At 39.3% G+C, this 16,625-nt stretch overlaps 1 protein-coding gene and 1 long non-coding RNA gene across 3 annotated transcripts in view; one reads left to right on the plus strand and one right to left on the minus strand.

Annotated features, from left to right (window-relative positions):
• ADAMTSL1 (ADAMTS like 1) overlaps positions 1-16,625 on the minus strand; it is a 469,150-nt gene that overhangs the window by 285,224 nt on the left and 167,301 nt on the right. For both annotated transcript variants that reach the window (XM_033858059.2, XM_033858057.2), the window contains exons 6-7: positions 10,844-10,918; positions 7,154-7,311 (exon numbers count right to left, since the gene is read on the minus strand). In XM_033858059.2, the coding sequence (XP_033713950.1) occupies positions 7,154-7,311; positions 10,844-10,918 (233 nt within the window). The remainder of the gene's footprint in view (positions 1-7,153; positions 7,312-10,843; positions 10,919-16,625) is intronic.
• Positions 509-10,695, plus strand: LOC141278968 (uncharacterized). Its single transcript, XR_012332492.1, has 3 exons — positions 509-624; positions 2,669-2,821; positions 10,533-10,695. It is a non-coding gene; the product is annotated as an uncharacterized lncRNA (long non-coding RNA).

Below are 16,625 nucleotides of genomic sequence, written 5' to 3' on the forward strand. Positions count from 1 at the left end.
TCAGATTTTGGTTCTCAAATGTACATTGAAAGCTTCAGTTTGACACATTAGAATTTGGTTTTAGGGAACTAAACCATCTGGCATATGTAATTTTGACCTCTTCAAGTTAATAAGGAAAAAGAATGTTCCAAACCAAGTTTTTCTTCCTATAATTATAATGGTTCAGTGTTTCTAACTCTATATAATAACTTCTCACATTGAAAGTAAAGGAGAAGACAAAACTGGTCACTTTCCATAAGTTGATCACGCTGTCATGGTAGAGCTGCAGGGCATACAAATAAGTGCTTGGATAACTGGTAAGTTTTAAGTCCACATAAAATCAAAGGAATCAAGGAGAGATTTCAAACTCACAAAAGACATCAAGCACACATAGGCTCTTGCAGATGAAGCACTATGAAATGCCATACTTTTCCTTCTCAGTGGGGAAGAGGGTAACTTGTGAGCCTTGGGATGTTCGCCAACTGGGTTCCTTTCTCTTTCGAATGTCGTAGAAACTTTCGCCCCAGAAGGACTGGCAGGGCAGCGGGCAGGCAGGGTTCTCTCAACCCGCCTTGCCGGCAGTTAAGTTGCTGCTCTGGCATGAGGAGAGGTGGACAAAAGGGAGCTGTGGGCAGACCTACCACTGTGAGTCACTGAGCTGGGACCCCCGGACCCACAATGGTATTCAACTTGGTCACCTGCTCTTAGGGCAGCCAGGGATGTCGTGACTTGGGAAGGCTTGGAAATGGTGGAAATAAATCAGTATGCCTGCTAGGGAGGGAATAAAATGGAAAAGAGGGGAATCTGTTTATTAAATGCCTCAGTCTCCTATATTTTAATTTGGGGCTGTTCTGGTGGCAGATGGTGATAGCAAATCATCAAAAAATTGTAAAAATATTTTTAAATGCTTTTGTGGGCTTTGAAGAATATGCAACAATAATCATATCTTTCTTATTAGCATTTAGGTGGTTACAAATACTTAATATTGATACAGTCGTTACTCTCTTGCCTTTCTCTTCCTTATTCTGTAAACTCCACGAAGGCAAGTACCACTTATCTTGCTTATTGCTCTTCCTTCAGCATCATCTACAATGTTTAGCACATAGTAGGTGTCCAAACAATTGAATAAATGAATGCACGAATGAAAAAACCAAATGAATTATTTACTGACCACGGTCCTTTCAAGCACTTCTGGAATTGCAAACTATTGTTTGTGACAAATTCTTGGAAGTGTTATCTTTTTATATACATCTTGCAGTTTTCTTGAAGATGTTAATAATCATTTCTTGTTGACAAAATTGATTATGTTGATAAATTTTATGAAAAGACACAGTATTGTTACAACACAGCCCTCACCCAAAAGTACTTTTCACCCTCCTTTGAAGGTTATCGCTTTCGGCAGGATAGTGTAGCGGAAAGGACTTATAAAAATGCTAGTTATTATTGGAATAAAACATAGACTTCAATTTTCTACTGTGTTAACAGTTGGAAATGCTAAGATTAGAGGTTATTCAGTAAAAATAATGAAAAAAAAATTGGTAGCACCCAACTTTACTTTTACACTTCCTATAGAGTTTTCTAGTCGTCCTAAAATGCCAGCCCTCAATATTGGGAGATACAGCAGTTCAGCTCATAGGCCCTGGGCTCAGGGTTGCATGAGAGATGTTGGTTATGGATTTACTGCCCAAAGCCCTTGCGTATGGCAGTAGATCAGGGATGCTTCTTTGGAAATAATGAGTGTAATGTTGGCTAAGGAACAAAGAGGTGGAAGCAATGTGTCAGGACGAAGATGCTAGGCAGGGCAAACTAGAGTCGACTGGATGTGTTACAGGGAAGAACAAAATCTGACTACGTGTTGGATCTGTTTCTTTTACTTTAACCTTTGCTTCCCGTTGCTTTTGCTCACTAAAAGAATACTGCCTGTACATAATGGCCTGCCTCGGGGAACCCTGCCCCTCTGCCTGAATGTTAAACCAAAGTGCCTTTGTTCAGGGAAACATCCTGACCCCGTCTACCTGTGAATGGCTGCAAGAAAGAAGGAATTAACACATCCCCTCCCCGAGGCTGGCCATTTCAGGAGATATTTGCAAAACTTATGGCCTTTTTACTTTACTTCCCCACCTCCTCCCCCTCTCTGTTCTATTAAAGAAACTGGCATCCAGACCCCCGATAAGATGGTTCTTCAGAGACACTAGTCTGCCATCTTCTCTGTCTGCCGGCTTTCCGAATAAAGTTGTATTCCTTGCCTTGGCACCTCGTCTCCTGATTTATTGGCCTGTTGTGTGGCAAAAAGAGAGCTTAGACTCGGTAAGAGAAGGACTGTCTCAGTGCTGCGATGCAGAAGGAGGGCAGAAAAGAAATGAGCAGAGTGGAGCCAGCGGGGCTAGGATTGGGCAGGGGTCTGCCTCTCTCAGCATCACAGAAAGGTGAGGGGTTGGTTCTCTGACTCTGTATCATAAACCTAGCTGTTGCACTTGTAGAACAATGTGTGAAACCCAGCAAGAAATGCAGGGTATTGTAATCAGCTCAGTCCTAAACTCTTGGAATCGATTAGCATAAAGGAGCATGTTTATTGGGGGAATGAAATCACTATTTATTACATGCTTCTTTTTTCCCTATAGTTAATTTAGACTTTTCCGTTCTAGAATGTCTGGCTTACAACAATGATTTTCCCTTTGTTTGAACATAGGTTGACCAGTATGGGGTCCATCTAGAGACAGGCTGAGTGGCACGGTGAAATCAACTGGGAATTAAACATTTGCCAAAGCTCAGCCTCCACCGGAGAAAAGAATCGGTGATTTCAATCCTACCTGAGATTCACAGGACGCCCAAGTCTCACAAGGTGTGTGTTCATCACATTAGCTTGTAGCAAGCGTCTATAGCTTTTACTATCCATTTTAATTTGGTACTTAATGATATGCACCACTATTTCAAAATTTCCTATTCAGTGTTTTATCTGTCAAATGGCATTATGAGCTAGGAGAGGGCAGATACCATATTTCGAAATCAATCTGCCCCACGCGTGAAAGCACCTCCTGAAAGAAGAATATACATGGAAGTTCTATAAACTTACTCGATGAAGTGAACTCTCATAACTTTGCATGTGTGATTTCTGTCCAGGGCCCCCTCCTATTGTGCCCCCTTTAATAAAAACGATTCTGGGGTGTGCTGAATTATGTACAGGGTAATGCTCAAGGCTGTCCAGAAAGAAATATGAAGGCATCATCTCTGCCTAATGCCCTAACTTTGAGAACAGAAACACCAGCTTTCTATTCTCTAGAGTACTTAGGCAAAAACTGGGATAATGCCAATCTTCCTAACCAAATTCCCCAACTGTGGAAGTGTAATGCATTTAGAAAATTATCCTCTGTAGGAAATAACTGCTCTCTGATTGTCAGTGCATGAATTGTGAATCAGTGTTCTTAGCTTTGAATACGCTGATGGTTTACTATTATGCTGTGTATTTCTGCTACTTTGGTGGCTTAGGTACTCATCAGTTACTTTTCTCTCCAGCTAATATGGCTTTCTTAAATTTTAAAAATGGGCACGAACGGAGTATGTATAAATATACCTTAGCTGCTTTCACAAGTAGAGCTAAGTTCAATGTTCGAATGAAGACTGGCCTATGACCAAAAAAAACCCTCTTCTAATCTGGGAAGGTCCTTATCTTTCACTGAGTCAGTAGCTTCAGAAAAGATACACGTGGCTTGGTAAGGGAAGAAGGGTATGCTAAGCCAGACAATCATCTAGCCAATAGCCAATCACCCCTAACAATGAATGGGATTATAGGTGTCACAGCCAGGCTATGCCCACCTCTATGTGTCTTAGAGCTATACCTGCCAAACTGTTCCTGGGTGTACCACTTGTAATCAATCAGCCTCTGTAAATCAATCAGCCTCTGACTATCTTCAGAGAAGCAGTTTTCGGCCATTGTGTAGACAGAGTATCGTGATAAGTCTGACCGGAAGTTAAAGCATTTGAAAAAGATGGAAAGGAAGTCACTTGGTTCTGTTTGCTTTTATACACACTATCTCATTCAATTCCTTACAAAGGCTCTATGCGGGGAGCTTTTATTACCATTTTTCAAATGAGTAAATAGGCTCAAGGAGGTGAAACAACATACTCAAGGTCACACCCCCAATAAGTAGGAGAATATACAAAATTCTAGAGTGTTTATCCTTTTTACTGCTCTACACTAGCGTTGCCAAAAATGTATAGCCAGTGTATGAAGTACAAATTTTTGGAAGACATGTTCCCGTAGGAGGTAAGATGAGCGTTTAGTCCATTTTTAAAGGCGGCCAGGAAAAGAGATTCCAAAAATAATTTTGGAACCAATCGTAATATATAAGAATTCTCACTGTGAGAAAATCTTCCTTACGTGCAAAAAAGTCTTTTCCTTTTAAATAAACAAAAATGGTACTTTGGCAATAAACTTCCAAGGAGATGTTGATAAATGACCATTCTGATCCCTATGCATTTCATTTAGAAAGGAAGTTGTTACTTAAATTAATGTATAATGCAAAAGAGATTATACTTTGAATGACACTGAAAACTGAATTACAAACTATGTGTATAATTTCTAAGCACCTAAATCATGAAAGATGGCAAATAAGCAAATGACAATCTTTCATTTTCAGCTATTTCCTGGGGAAAATTAAGGGAGAAAATGTTGCTTTATTATAAATCACTGGCAAAAAAGGTAATTTTCTTCTTTTTCCCTGTATCTCCTTACATTATCTGGCTCATTTTCAAGTTTGAGTAAAAGTATTTAAAAATTATATAATCTATTTTAGAATAACTTTACATTTATTTGATCCTGATATTTTCTAATGAAACCTTAATCTCCTCTCATTTGCAACCTGAACCTAGGTCACCAAAGAGGATATAATGCAAAAGACAGTAAAATGATAGCTCAGCCTGTTTCTGAAAGAAGATACTTACAGGTGCTAAGAATCTAGAAAAGCATCAAAAAGTTCCTCAAAGTTCATTTTTCCTTTAATATGTACATTTATACATAGAAGGAAAAATACCCTCTTAGAAGCAACACAGAATACTAAAAAGAGTTTTGAGCCAGAAGTAGAGACATGATCTTTGGTCCCGGCTTGTCACTGGTGTGAGCTAGGGCACATCACTCAACTTCCCTCAGATTCAGTGTCCTTTCAGGAAGGATAAAGATGTCACAACTGTCCCACTTCAGCAACTGCCATGTGGTAAAAGTCCCTTATTCATCCAGCACTTGTCAGGTTTTTTACGGAGATATGAAGACAGATATGATTCTGCCCCTGCCCTTGAGGAACACGAAGAGGGGAGATGTGATGGAAACTGGAATTTGAGGTCAAGTCATAGAATGCTTCTGGAAGGAGAAAGTCCTGAAGTACAAGTATGAGTTAGTGAAGAAAATGGGGGAAGAAAAGATCAGAGCATCGCAGACAGAGGACACAGCATTACACAAAGGTAATGCGTTATGTGAGTGCAAGATGTTGGGGGACTTGCCAGTCATTCAGTTGACTGAAACAGAGAGGAAAAGTCAAAGCTGAGGTTGGAAAGGTAGACAGAATCCAGATTATTGAGAGTAACAGATGCTGGGCTATGGATTTGCATTTTAATCCCAAAGCAATGAGTGGAGGTGAGGGGCAACGCAGGAGCACGAATAGGGGAAACTCACTCCGGTTTTTGGAAAACTCACTCTGAAGGTAACATGGACAATGGGTCAGAGGCTGGGAAGCTAATTCAGAGCCCATCGCATTAGTTCAGGTGAGAAATTCAAAGACCTAACCTAAGACAGTGGTGGCAAGGATGGAGAAGAAAGAACAGTCTTCAGAGATGGTATGGAGGTAGAGCTGACAAAGTTTAATGTCTAACTAGGGGTGTATAGGAGAAGGGAATTGGTGTGAATCAGAGGTTTCTGATTTGACTGGGTAAATAGTGTATTGTTCCACAAGATAAGAATTAAAGAAGATGAAGTAGGTTTCTGGGGCTAGACAAGTCCAATTTTGGCCACACTGAGCTCACTGTACCTACGGGTGATGTGCAGAAGGCAGCTGGACATATGAAATGCATTTGACAATTCTGTGAACTGTTCAAATATGTACGATATTGCTTGAAATCCATTCTATATTTTCAGTATGTGTATTAACTCTAGAAAATTACTAGGGAAATTAGTAAAAGTGGTTTATTCTAAGGGCTTCAAGAAATTAAAGCATCTCTCATTCTTTTACTGTATTTGTTTGTTCAACTGAAATTATTTAACTACCTACCACATCACTTCTATTGGGAGCTATCTCTGACGGTTTGTGGCTTCTTGTTCATGGTCATGTAACTGGCATCTGGACTGGATTAAAGGGGCTACCATGTAGATGGAGACAGAGGACGGACTCTGGAACCCTTCTTGCATGCAGCCTCACTGCCTATCACATTTCCAACATGCATCCTTACTTCCAGCTGCCATGGGATCATCAAGCCTTAGCTTAAATCAAATGTCCTCTGGCTCCAGATCCTATGATGAAAAATTTATGGAGTCCTGGACACATTACAAGTTCTACAGCTTTACAGCTGAAATCCTTCAGGTCCTTCTGACCTACTGAAGGCAAAAATATGCTTTATTTTTACTGGTATTCCCAAACGGTCTTCTAGTGTGTACATTTTTCCTACAGAACATGTATGTTGCTTCCAGCAATGTGTTTTATATTACCTTGAAGAGTAGGGAAGCTCTGACAGAAGGAAACAACTTGGTATTGCTGCCAGTAGAAGAGGGAAAAAAACCTTGCAACTGGAAGCATGATCAAGCCTATAGATCATTAATTAATCCTTCTCTTTGACAGCAGATACCTTATGTGAGTCAACGACTGTATCCTAAGTTGTTTTAAAAACAGCTTATATCCCTCAACTAATGATATGTTGGCTTTTTGAGTGGGGTCTTTTTATTAACTTATACACACACAAATATATATATATATATATATATATATATATATTTTTTTTTTTCCTAGAACCTTAAAATTTTTGCATGTTCTTATAAAGTCTAGGATGTAGCTCAACACCCTTGAATTAAACATTTCCTGGATAACAAGCTTTCCAAATCTATGTCGAAACCTAAAGTCTCTCTCTCTTCAGGGGATTATAAGTAACACCAGTTTGGAGGTAGCACGAAAACAAGGTACCTAAATGGGCTTACCTTGACAATGAAATCTGCTGTAAGTGGTCCAGCCATTCTCAGTATCTCTTTGTCTGGAAATTTTTGGAAGTCCACACTAGAATTGTCCACAAGAAAGATGCCTGTAGAGCTGAGACTGTTTTCACCTTTAGCCCCCTGGAGGGTTTTGGTTTCCAGATCTACATAATCAAACACATGAAGAGGAGAGAAAGATGTTCCCAGGGCTACCACAGACCACATGCAAGCACACCTCAAGCAAAAGAACTTTGTCAGGGAGAAGTATTATTCTTTATATGGCTGACATAATTGAAATGTGACAGAAACAAAATATATGGGCACCTCTGGATCACAGAGGAATTTATGCAGCAAATGAAGTTATTTTAAAACTCATTAGCCAAGCATTCAGGGCTCCCTGTCAAGAAATCTTTGATTCCCTGGATGACTTCCTTTGGGTACCTTACTTTATCACAATCCTATTCTTTTGACTAAACCATCTCCCATACATATCTTATTGATTTCAGGCTTTATGGCCCTCCGTCTAGAATACCCTGAAGTTTCCCTTTTGCTCTATGAGGCCCAGGGTGCCTCTCTGAGTTCCTTCAGCACTCACTGTGAGACTTGCTATTCATGTATTACTTTGTATTTATTTATACTTTCTGGTTACTTATTGAATTGTGCTATTGCTCAAAATAAAGCAACTATAGTGACTTAAGGACAGGGAACTAACTATCCTCTTTACTTCTCTTTCTTTTTAAAATCCTTTTTATTACTTCACTCAGTCTTATATCCATATATGATATTTCACAAGAACTCAAGACAGAGAGAGGAACTTGATCCCTGGAGCACTCCGATCTGAATTTGCCCAATGACAAAGCCTAGGAAGCATCTTTTGTTTTAGGAAGTCAGAGCGTGCTGAGGATGAGGGTAATTATGATATATATGTTTCAAAGTAGGTTAAGTTCTCATGTGATTGAGTATTTTAGAATAATTGCCTCCTGTGTGATGAAAGACAGACAGACTAAGTCTAACGATGGTTTGTAAAACTTGCAGAAGGACCCTTGGTTTGGGCAGGGGTTCTTTAGCAGAAAGATGGGGTGCCTGGGTAGGGATCTGGGTCTCCTACCCACATTCAATCAGAATGACTCCCCTCTTATGTGTTTTACAGATTGAGGTTTTGGGGTTAAGGACAATTTTAAGGTCTCTGGAGGCACTAAGGTACCTAATGTATTTGCACGAAATTATTCTAGATGTTGTCTACTTCAAGTTCTCTACTAGAAGGAATACCAACAGGTAGAAAATGCTGGTGTCCAATTAAATGCCCATGCCCCTCAGATGAAGTCCTGTAGCCTTTCTCTGGGAGTAGGTCTGGCTTTCCTTCCCTGTCCCAGGGCTGAGAGGACCTCACAGAATAAAAGGCACATTGAGAGAACGCTGGAGTGGGAGAACCACAGTGGTTGTCATCAGAGGAAGGCAGTAGCATCTCTGTATCTCCTTCCTCTAGCCTTCACTCCTCGAGCTGCCTTCCATGTATTTGCACTCATTTGTGGAAGTATCTCCAGGACATTAAATTAACCTAGTTTTGGAAAACTCTTGGAGGTCTAAGCCTGAGTATCTGATTCAATTTTATCACCAGGCCTCCCAGAAGTACCTCCCAGGTACTTCTGATTAAAGATGAGCTGGACCTGGACAGATGGTCTACTCTTCTCGTTTGGCCCTCCTTAACTCTTGCTGAGGTTGGTCCCATACTGGGCCAGCTTCTGGGAGTGAAGGTAAAAGGGTTGCCAGAGAAACAAGGCATCATTTATTTACACATTCATTTTGCTGAGTTATATTCCAAATACAAAAACAAAATAGAAAAAAAAATAGAAACCTCCTTGGCTATACAGATGTTACCAACTGCCTTTTGAAGGAAAAAGCAGATTCCATTTTGCTTTTAATCATTTATGACTATCATCTGACACTTTACCTATCAAATCCTTAGAGCAATTAAACCAAACAAGGCCAATTCTTCAGCTTCTCAGTGATCACATAATTAGGAAGTCCGGGAGGCTAGACTAATTCATTTATAAAAATGAATCCTCTTTACTAATTCATAATAATCATAAAGTAAGTCTGGGAGACTAGACTAATTCATTTATAAAAATGAATTTTCCTCTTACACCTCTTCCCTTGGGTTCTTTCTTTTGCAATGAGGAGTAAGTCGCCCACTTGGTGATGCATTAGTCTGGATGTTTTATTTTAGCCTCTCACTGTGCAGAAAAATACTGTTTCTGAAGGAGGTTGTTACACCAGCAGTTAATTCTGTCCAATTCTTAAGAGGAAAAACAAATCATTTGAATGGTAACAGTGTACACACATATATCATCCTTTGACACATGAGCAATATATTTTTGGGGGGATGTTCAGGGTTAGAAAAGCACTTGGATCCATATAACGTGGCTTCTCAGCATCTTTTGACCTCGCCTGAACTGTACTTTACTTATTCCTTTATGTCACATGAACTCTCAAAGCCCACCTTTCCCATGAAATGTACTTATTTTTATTTTTAGAAAGGCTTCTGTCGGCTATCTGAACTTTCACAGGCTCCAATTTGTCTCCCTCCAGTTTGTCTTTTTGGAATGATTTCATTTATAATCCAATTGCCAAAAGATAATGCATGCTACCTAAATTGGCTTCTTAGGCATGTGTGTGGGAGGGAAGAGAGAGCAGAACATGATAGATGGCTTTGGAGGAACCTAGGAAAAATCATAGCGGAGGAGATCAGAAATGCTCAAGGGACCAACTGAAGTGAAGTCTTTCAGTGAAAGTGAATTTTGCAGAAAAAGCTAACATATCCTCTCCTACCCCTTCCCTGGTTAATAGTCTATAATTTTCTGCTTGTAATTTACAGGTCTACATCTAAACAGCACTACATGGTAATAAAAAAAAAAAGATGTGGCTGTGTACTGCTGGCTTGCCATGACTGAAGATCAATTCTTGCACAAACTCTGGTGGGACCATGCTACCATTTGTTCTTTGGGGTTACGATTACCCTTCAATCTTGAATTCCAAAAGCTATCTTCAAGACGTTAGGGTCTTGCATTATCTTTATGACATGGGATGCTTAACTAGATCACATGGTTCTCTTCAAATGCCACAGGGTTAAGGCTGTTTGGAGTTTCTGTGTTCCCCTGAATTGATAAAGTAATGGAGCCTAAGAGTAGGAATTAAAAGAGAAAGAATGAAGGAGAGGGAGGGAAGGTTGAAAAGAAGAAGAAAAAAGAAAGAGGTGAGGCAAGGAAAACATTGAGAATGACTGGAGAGGAAGAAGAGACAGAATGAGAAATAATATTCACAAAATCATAAACATGTGCTTAACTCATGAACACCCTATTGGAAACATTAATTTTGTATCTTTCAGGATGACTGGCTGGAGATAATTACCACAGACGTCTCTGCTGTCTCCTAGGCAACCAAAAGATAAACAGAAGCATTCAAAATACCATATTATGAGACAGGATTAAGATTTGTATTTCTAAATCTTAATCTTTTCTGGAAACAAAAAATAAATAATAATGATGTATATGTATAACTGATTCACTTTGTTACAAAGCAGAAACACACCATTGTAAAGCAATTATACTCTAATAAAGATGTAATAAATCGATAAATAAATAAATAATAATGACTAAAATTCCCAATACCCAAAGGACAACAACGGAGTTTACTTACACAAGTGGTCAGGTCCTTTTAAGACAAGGCGAATATGTCTGCTTCCATAGGGAATAGCAACCACTGTGTCGTCCACTAGAGAGAAACAAAGCAGAGTCTTAAAGCACATAATTTTATACAAAATTACTGATTATCTCCTATATAAATGCACTGATTTACACACACTCCCAAACAATAATCTTTTTAAAAAGTGTTTACAATGTGAACACCAATATGTGGGAATCAAAATTTCCACTTTCTTCAAAATAAAATATACTGAAAAAGTTGGTCACTGGCTAACTCATGGGGGATCTGGCCTTCGAAAAAATACATGAATTTTGATACATTAAAAATGAATTTGTTGGGCTTCCCTGGTGGCACAGTGGTTGAGAGTCCGCCTGCTGATGCAGGGGACATGGGTTCGTGCCCTGGTCCGGGAAGATCCCACACGCCGCAGAGCGGCTAGGCCCGTGAGCCATGGCCACTGAGCCTGCGCGTCCGGAGCCTGTGCTCCGCAATGGGAGAGGCCACAACAGTGAGAGGACCACGTACCACAAAAAAAAAAAAAATTTGAAAGTGTTCATTTCTGATTTTAAAACCCGATCTTAAATCCTCAGATTTCTCTAGACTGGAGCAACTGTGTAGAATTACAAAAAGAAAATAACTTTTAATGCTCAAAGAAGGACTTTATTATAACAAAATCTGGATATCCCTCTAGCAAAGTAACTGTCTTGGATGAGCAGGACAGTTAAGAATAGAAGACAACCTCTGGCCCTGCCAAGACGGCGTCCTGCCTGATTTCAGATACTCAGACTCCAACTTTACTTTCACCTATGTTGGTGGACCCAAAAGATGGGCATGTCTCAAATATTTGAGGAGGACTTTCAAGGTGGTGGAGGAGTAAGATGTATAGAGATCACCTTCCTCCCCAAAAATACATCAAAAATACATCTACACATGGAACAACTCCTACAGAACACCTACTGAATGTGAGCAGAAGACCTCAGACTTCCCAAAAGGGTCTTGGTGCTCCGACCAGGTGTCAGCTCTGAGCCTCTGAGGAGGGAGAGCTGAGTTCAGGACATTGGACCACCAGAGACCTCCCAGCCCCATGTAATATCAATCAGTGAGAGCTCTCCCAGAGATCTCTGTCTCAATGTTAAGACCCAGCTCCACTCAATGACCAGCAAGCTCCAGTGCTGGACATCCCATGCCAAACAACTAGCAAGACAGGAACACAACCGCACCCATTAGCAGAGAGGCTGCCTAAAATCATACTAAGTTCACAGACACCCCAAAACACACCACCAGACACGGTCCTGCCCATCAGAAAGACAACATCCAGCCTCATTCACCAGAACACAGGCACCAGTCCCCTCCACCAGGAAGCCTACACAACCCACTGAACCAACCTTACCCACTGGGGGCAGACACCCAAAACAACGGGAATTACGAACCTGCAGCCTGTGAAAAGGAGACTCCAAACACAGTAAGTTGAGCAAACTAAGAAGACAGAGAAATACACAGCAGATGAAGGAGCAAAGTAAAAACCCACGAGAGCAAACAAATGAAAAGGAAATAGTCAGTCTACCTGAAAGAGAATTCAGAGTAATGATAGTAAAGATGATTCAAAATCTTGGAAACAGAATGGAGAAAATACAAGAAACGTTTAACAAGGACCTAGAAGAACTAAAGAGCAAACAAACAATGATGAACAACACAGTAAATGAAATTAAAAATTCTCTAGAAGGAATCAAGAGCAGAATAACTAAGGCAGAAGAACTAATAAGTGACCTGGAAGATAAAGAGTAGAAATAACAACCACAGAGCAGAATAAAGAAAAAACAATGAAAAGACTTGAGGGTAGTCTCAGAGACCTCTGGGACAACATTAAACATACCAACATTCGAATTATACGGGTCCTAGAGAAGAAGTGAAAAAGAAAGTTTCAGAGAAAATATTTGAAGAGATTATAGTTGAAAACTTCCCTAACACGGGAAAGGAAATAGCCAATCAAGTCCAGGAAGCACCCATACAGGATAAATCCAAGGAGAAACACGCCAAGACACATATTAATCAAACTATCAAAAATTAAATACAAAGAAAAAATATTAAAAGCAGCGAGGGAAAAGCAACAAATAACATACAAGGGAATCTTAAGGGGATTCAGCTTAACAGCTGATCATTCAGCAAAAACTCTGCAAGCCAGAAGGGAGTGGAAGGACGTAGCAAAAGTGATGAAAGGGAAGAACCTACAACCAAGGTTACTCTATCCAGCGAAGATCTCATTCAGATTCGAGGAGAAATTAAAACCTTTACAGACAAGCAAAAGCTCAGAGAATTCAGCACCACCAAACCAGCTTTACAACAAATGCTAAATGAACTTCTCTAGGCAGGAAACACAGGAGTGGGAAAAGACCCACAATACAAACCCAAACAAATAGGAAAATGGTAATAGGATCATATCGATAATTACCTTAAATGTAAATGGATTAAATGCTCCAACCAAAAGACACAGACTGGCTGAATAGATATAAAAACAAGACCTGTATATATGATGTCTACAAGAGACCCACTGCAGACCCAGGGACACATGCAGACTGAAAGTGAGGGGATGGAAAAAGATATTCCATGCAAATGGAAAATGAAAGAAAACTGGAGCAGCAATTCCCATATCAAACAAAATAGACTTTAAAATAAAGACTATTACAAGAGACAAAAAAGGGCATGACATAATGATCAAGGGAACAACCCAAGAAGAAGATATAACGATTGTAAATATTTATGCACTCAACATAGGAGCACCTCAATGCACAAGGCAAATGCTAACAGCCATAAAAGGGGAAATCGACAGTAACACAATCATAGTAGGGTACTTTAACACCTCACTTTCACCAATGGACAGATCATCAATGAAAATAAATAAGGAAACACAAGCTTTAAATGATACATTAAACAAGATGGACTTAACTGATGTTTATAGGACAACCATCCAAAAACAGCAGAATACACTACCTTCTCAAATGCTCATGGAACATTCTCCAGGATAGATCATATCTTGGGTCACAAATTAAGCCTCAGTAAATTTAAGAAAATTGAAATCATATCAAGTATTTTTTCTGACCACAATGCTATGAGACTAGACATCAATTACAGGAAAAAAATCTGTAAAAAATACAAACACATGGAGGGTAAACAATATGCTACTAAATAAGCAAGAGACCACTGAAGAAATCAAAGTGGAAATCAAAAAATACCTAGAAACAAATGACAATGAAAACACGATGACAAAAAACCTAAGGGAGGAAGCAAAAGCAGTTCTAAGAGAGAAGTTTATAGCTATACAAGCCTACCTCAAGAAACAAGAAAAATCTGAAACAAACAACCTAACCTTACACCTAAAGCAATTAGAGAAAGAGCAACAAAAAAACTCCAAAGTTAGCAGAAGGAAAGAAAACAAAAAAAATCAGATCAGAAGTAAATGAAAAAGAAATGAAGGAAATCATAGCAAAGACCAATAAAACTAAAAGCTGGTTCTTTTTTATTTATTTATTTTTTTTGTGGTATGCGGGCCTCTCACTGTTGTGGCCTCTCCCGTTGTGGAGCACAGGCTCCGGACACACAGGCTCAGCGGCCATGGCTCACGGGCCCAGCTGCTCCACAGCACGTGGGATCTTCCCGGACCGGGGCACAAACCCACGTCCCCTGCATTGGCAGGTGGACTCTCAACCACTGCGCCACCAGGGAAACCCTAAAAGCTGGTTCTTTGAGAAGATAAACAAAATTGATAAACAATTAGCCAGACCCATCAAGAAAAAAAGAAAGAAGACTCAAATCCATAGAATTAGAAATGGAAAAGGAGAAGTAACAACTGACACTGCAGAAATAGAAAGGATCATGAGAGATTACTACAAGCAATTCTATGCCAATAAAATGGACAACCTGGAAGAAATGGGTAAATTCTTAGAAAAGCACAACCTTCTGAGACTGAACCAGGAAGAAATAGGAAATATAAACAGACCAATCACAAGCACTGAAATTGAAACTGTGATTAAAAATCTTCCAACAAACAAAAGCCCAGGACCAGATGGCTTCACAGGCAAATTTTATCAAACTTTTAGAGAAGAGCTAACACCTATCCTTCTCAAATTCTTCCAAAATATAGCAGAGGGAGGAACACTCTCAAACTCATTTTACGAGGCCACCATTACCCTAATACCAAAACCAGACAAAGATGTCACAAAAAAGGAAAACTATAGGCCAATATCACTGATAAACATAGATGCAAAAATCCTCAAAATACTAGCAAACAGAATCCAATAGCACATTGAAAGGATCATACACCATGATCAAGTGGGGTTTATCCCAGGAATGCAAGGATTCTTCAACATACTCAAATCAATTAATGTGATACACCATATTAACAAATTGAAGGATAAAAACCACATGACAATCTCAATAGATGCAGAAAAAGCTTTTGACAAAATTCAACACCAACTTATGATAAAAATCCTCCAGAAAGAAGGCATAGAGGGAACTTACCTCAACATAACAAAGGCCATATATGACAATCCCACAGCCAACATCATTCTCAATGGAAAAACTGAAACAATTTGCACTAAGATCAGGAACAAAACAAGGGTGCCCACTCTCAGCACTATTATTCAACATGGTTTTGGAAGTTTTAGCCACAGCAATCAGAGAAGAAAAAGAAATAAAAGGAATACAAGTCAGAAAAAAAGAAGTAAACCTGTCACTGTTTGCAGATGACATGACACTATACAGAGAGAATCCTAAAGATGCTACCAGAAAACTACTAGAGCTAATCAATGAATTTGGTAGAGTAGCAGAATACAAAATTAATGCACAGAAATCTTTTGCATTCCTATACACGGATGACGAAAAATCTGGAAGAGAAATTAAACATTCCCATTTACCATTACAACAAAAAAATAAAATACCCAGGAATAAACCTACCTAAGGACACAAAAGACCTGTATGCAGAAAACTATAAGACACTGATGAAAGAAATGAAAGATGATACAAACAGATGGAGAAATATACCATGTCCTTGGATTGGAAGAATTAACATTATGAAAATGACTATACTACCCAAAGCAATCTACAGATTCAATGCCATACCTATCAAACTACCACTGGCATTTTTCACAGAACTAGAACAAAAAATTTCACAATCTGTATGGAAACACAAAAGACCCCAAAGAGTCAAAGCAATGTTGAGAAAGAAAAACAGAACTGGAGGAATCAGGCTCCCGGACTTCAGACTATACTACAGAGCTATAGTAATCAAGACAGTATGGTACTGGAACAAGAACACAAATATAGATCAATGGAACAGGATAGAAAGTCAGAGATAAACCCACGCACATATGGTCACCTTTTCTTTAATAAAGGAGGAAGAATACACAATGGATAAAAGGCAGCTCTTCAATTGTGGTGCTCTGAAAACTGGACAGCTAGATGTAAAAGAATGAGATTAGAACACTCCCTAACACCATACAAAAAAAATAAACTCAAAATGGATTAAAGACCTAAATATAAGGCCAGACACTATAAAGCTCTTAGAGGAAAACACAGGCAGAACACTCTATGACATAAATCACAGCAAGACCCTTTCTGACCCACCTCCTAGAGAAATGGAAAAAACCCCAAAAATAAACAAATGGGACCTAATGAAACTTAAAAGCTTTTGCACAGCAAAGGAAACCATAAACAAGATGAAAAGACAACCCTCAGAATGGAAGAAAATATTTGCAAATGAAGCAACTGACAAAGGATTAAT

The sequence above is a fragment of the Tursiops truncatus genome, chromosome 6, assembly GCF_011762595.2.
Source record: "Tursiops truncatus isolate mTurTru1 chromosome 6, mTurTru1.mat.Y, whole genome shotgun sequence".
Classification (NCBI taxonomy): domain Eukaryota; kingdom Metazoa; phylum Chordata; class Mammalia; order Artiodactyla; family Delphinidae; genus Tursiops; species Tursiops truncatus.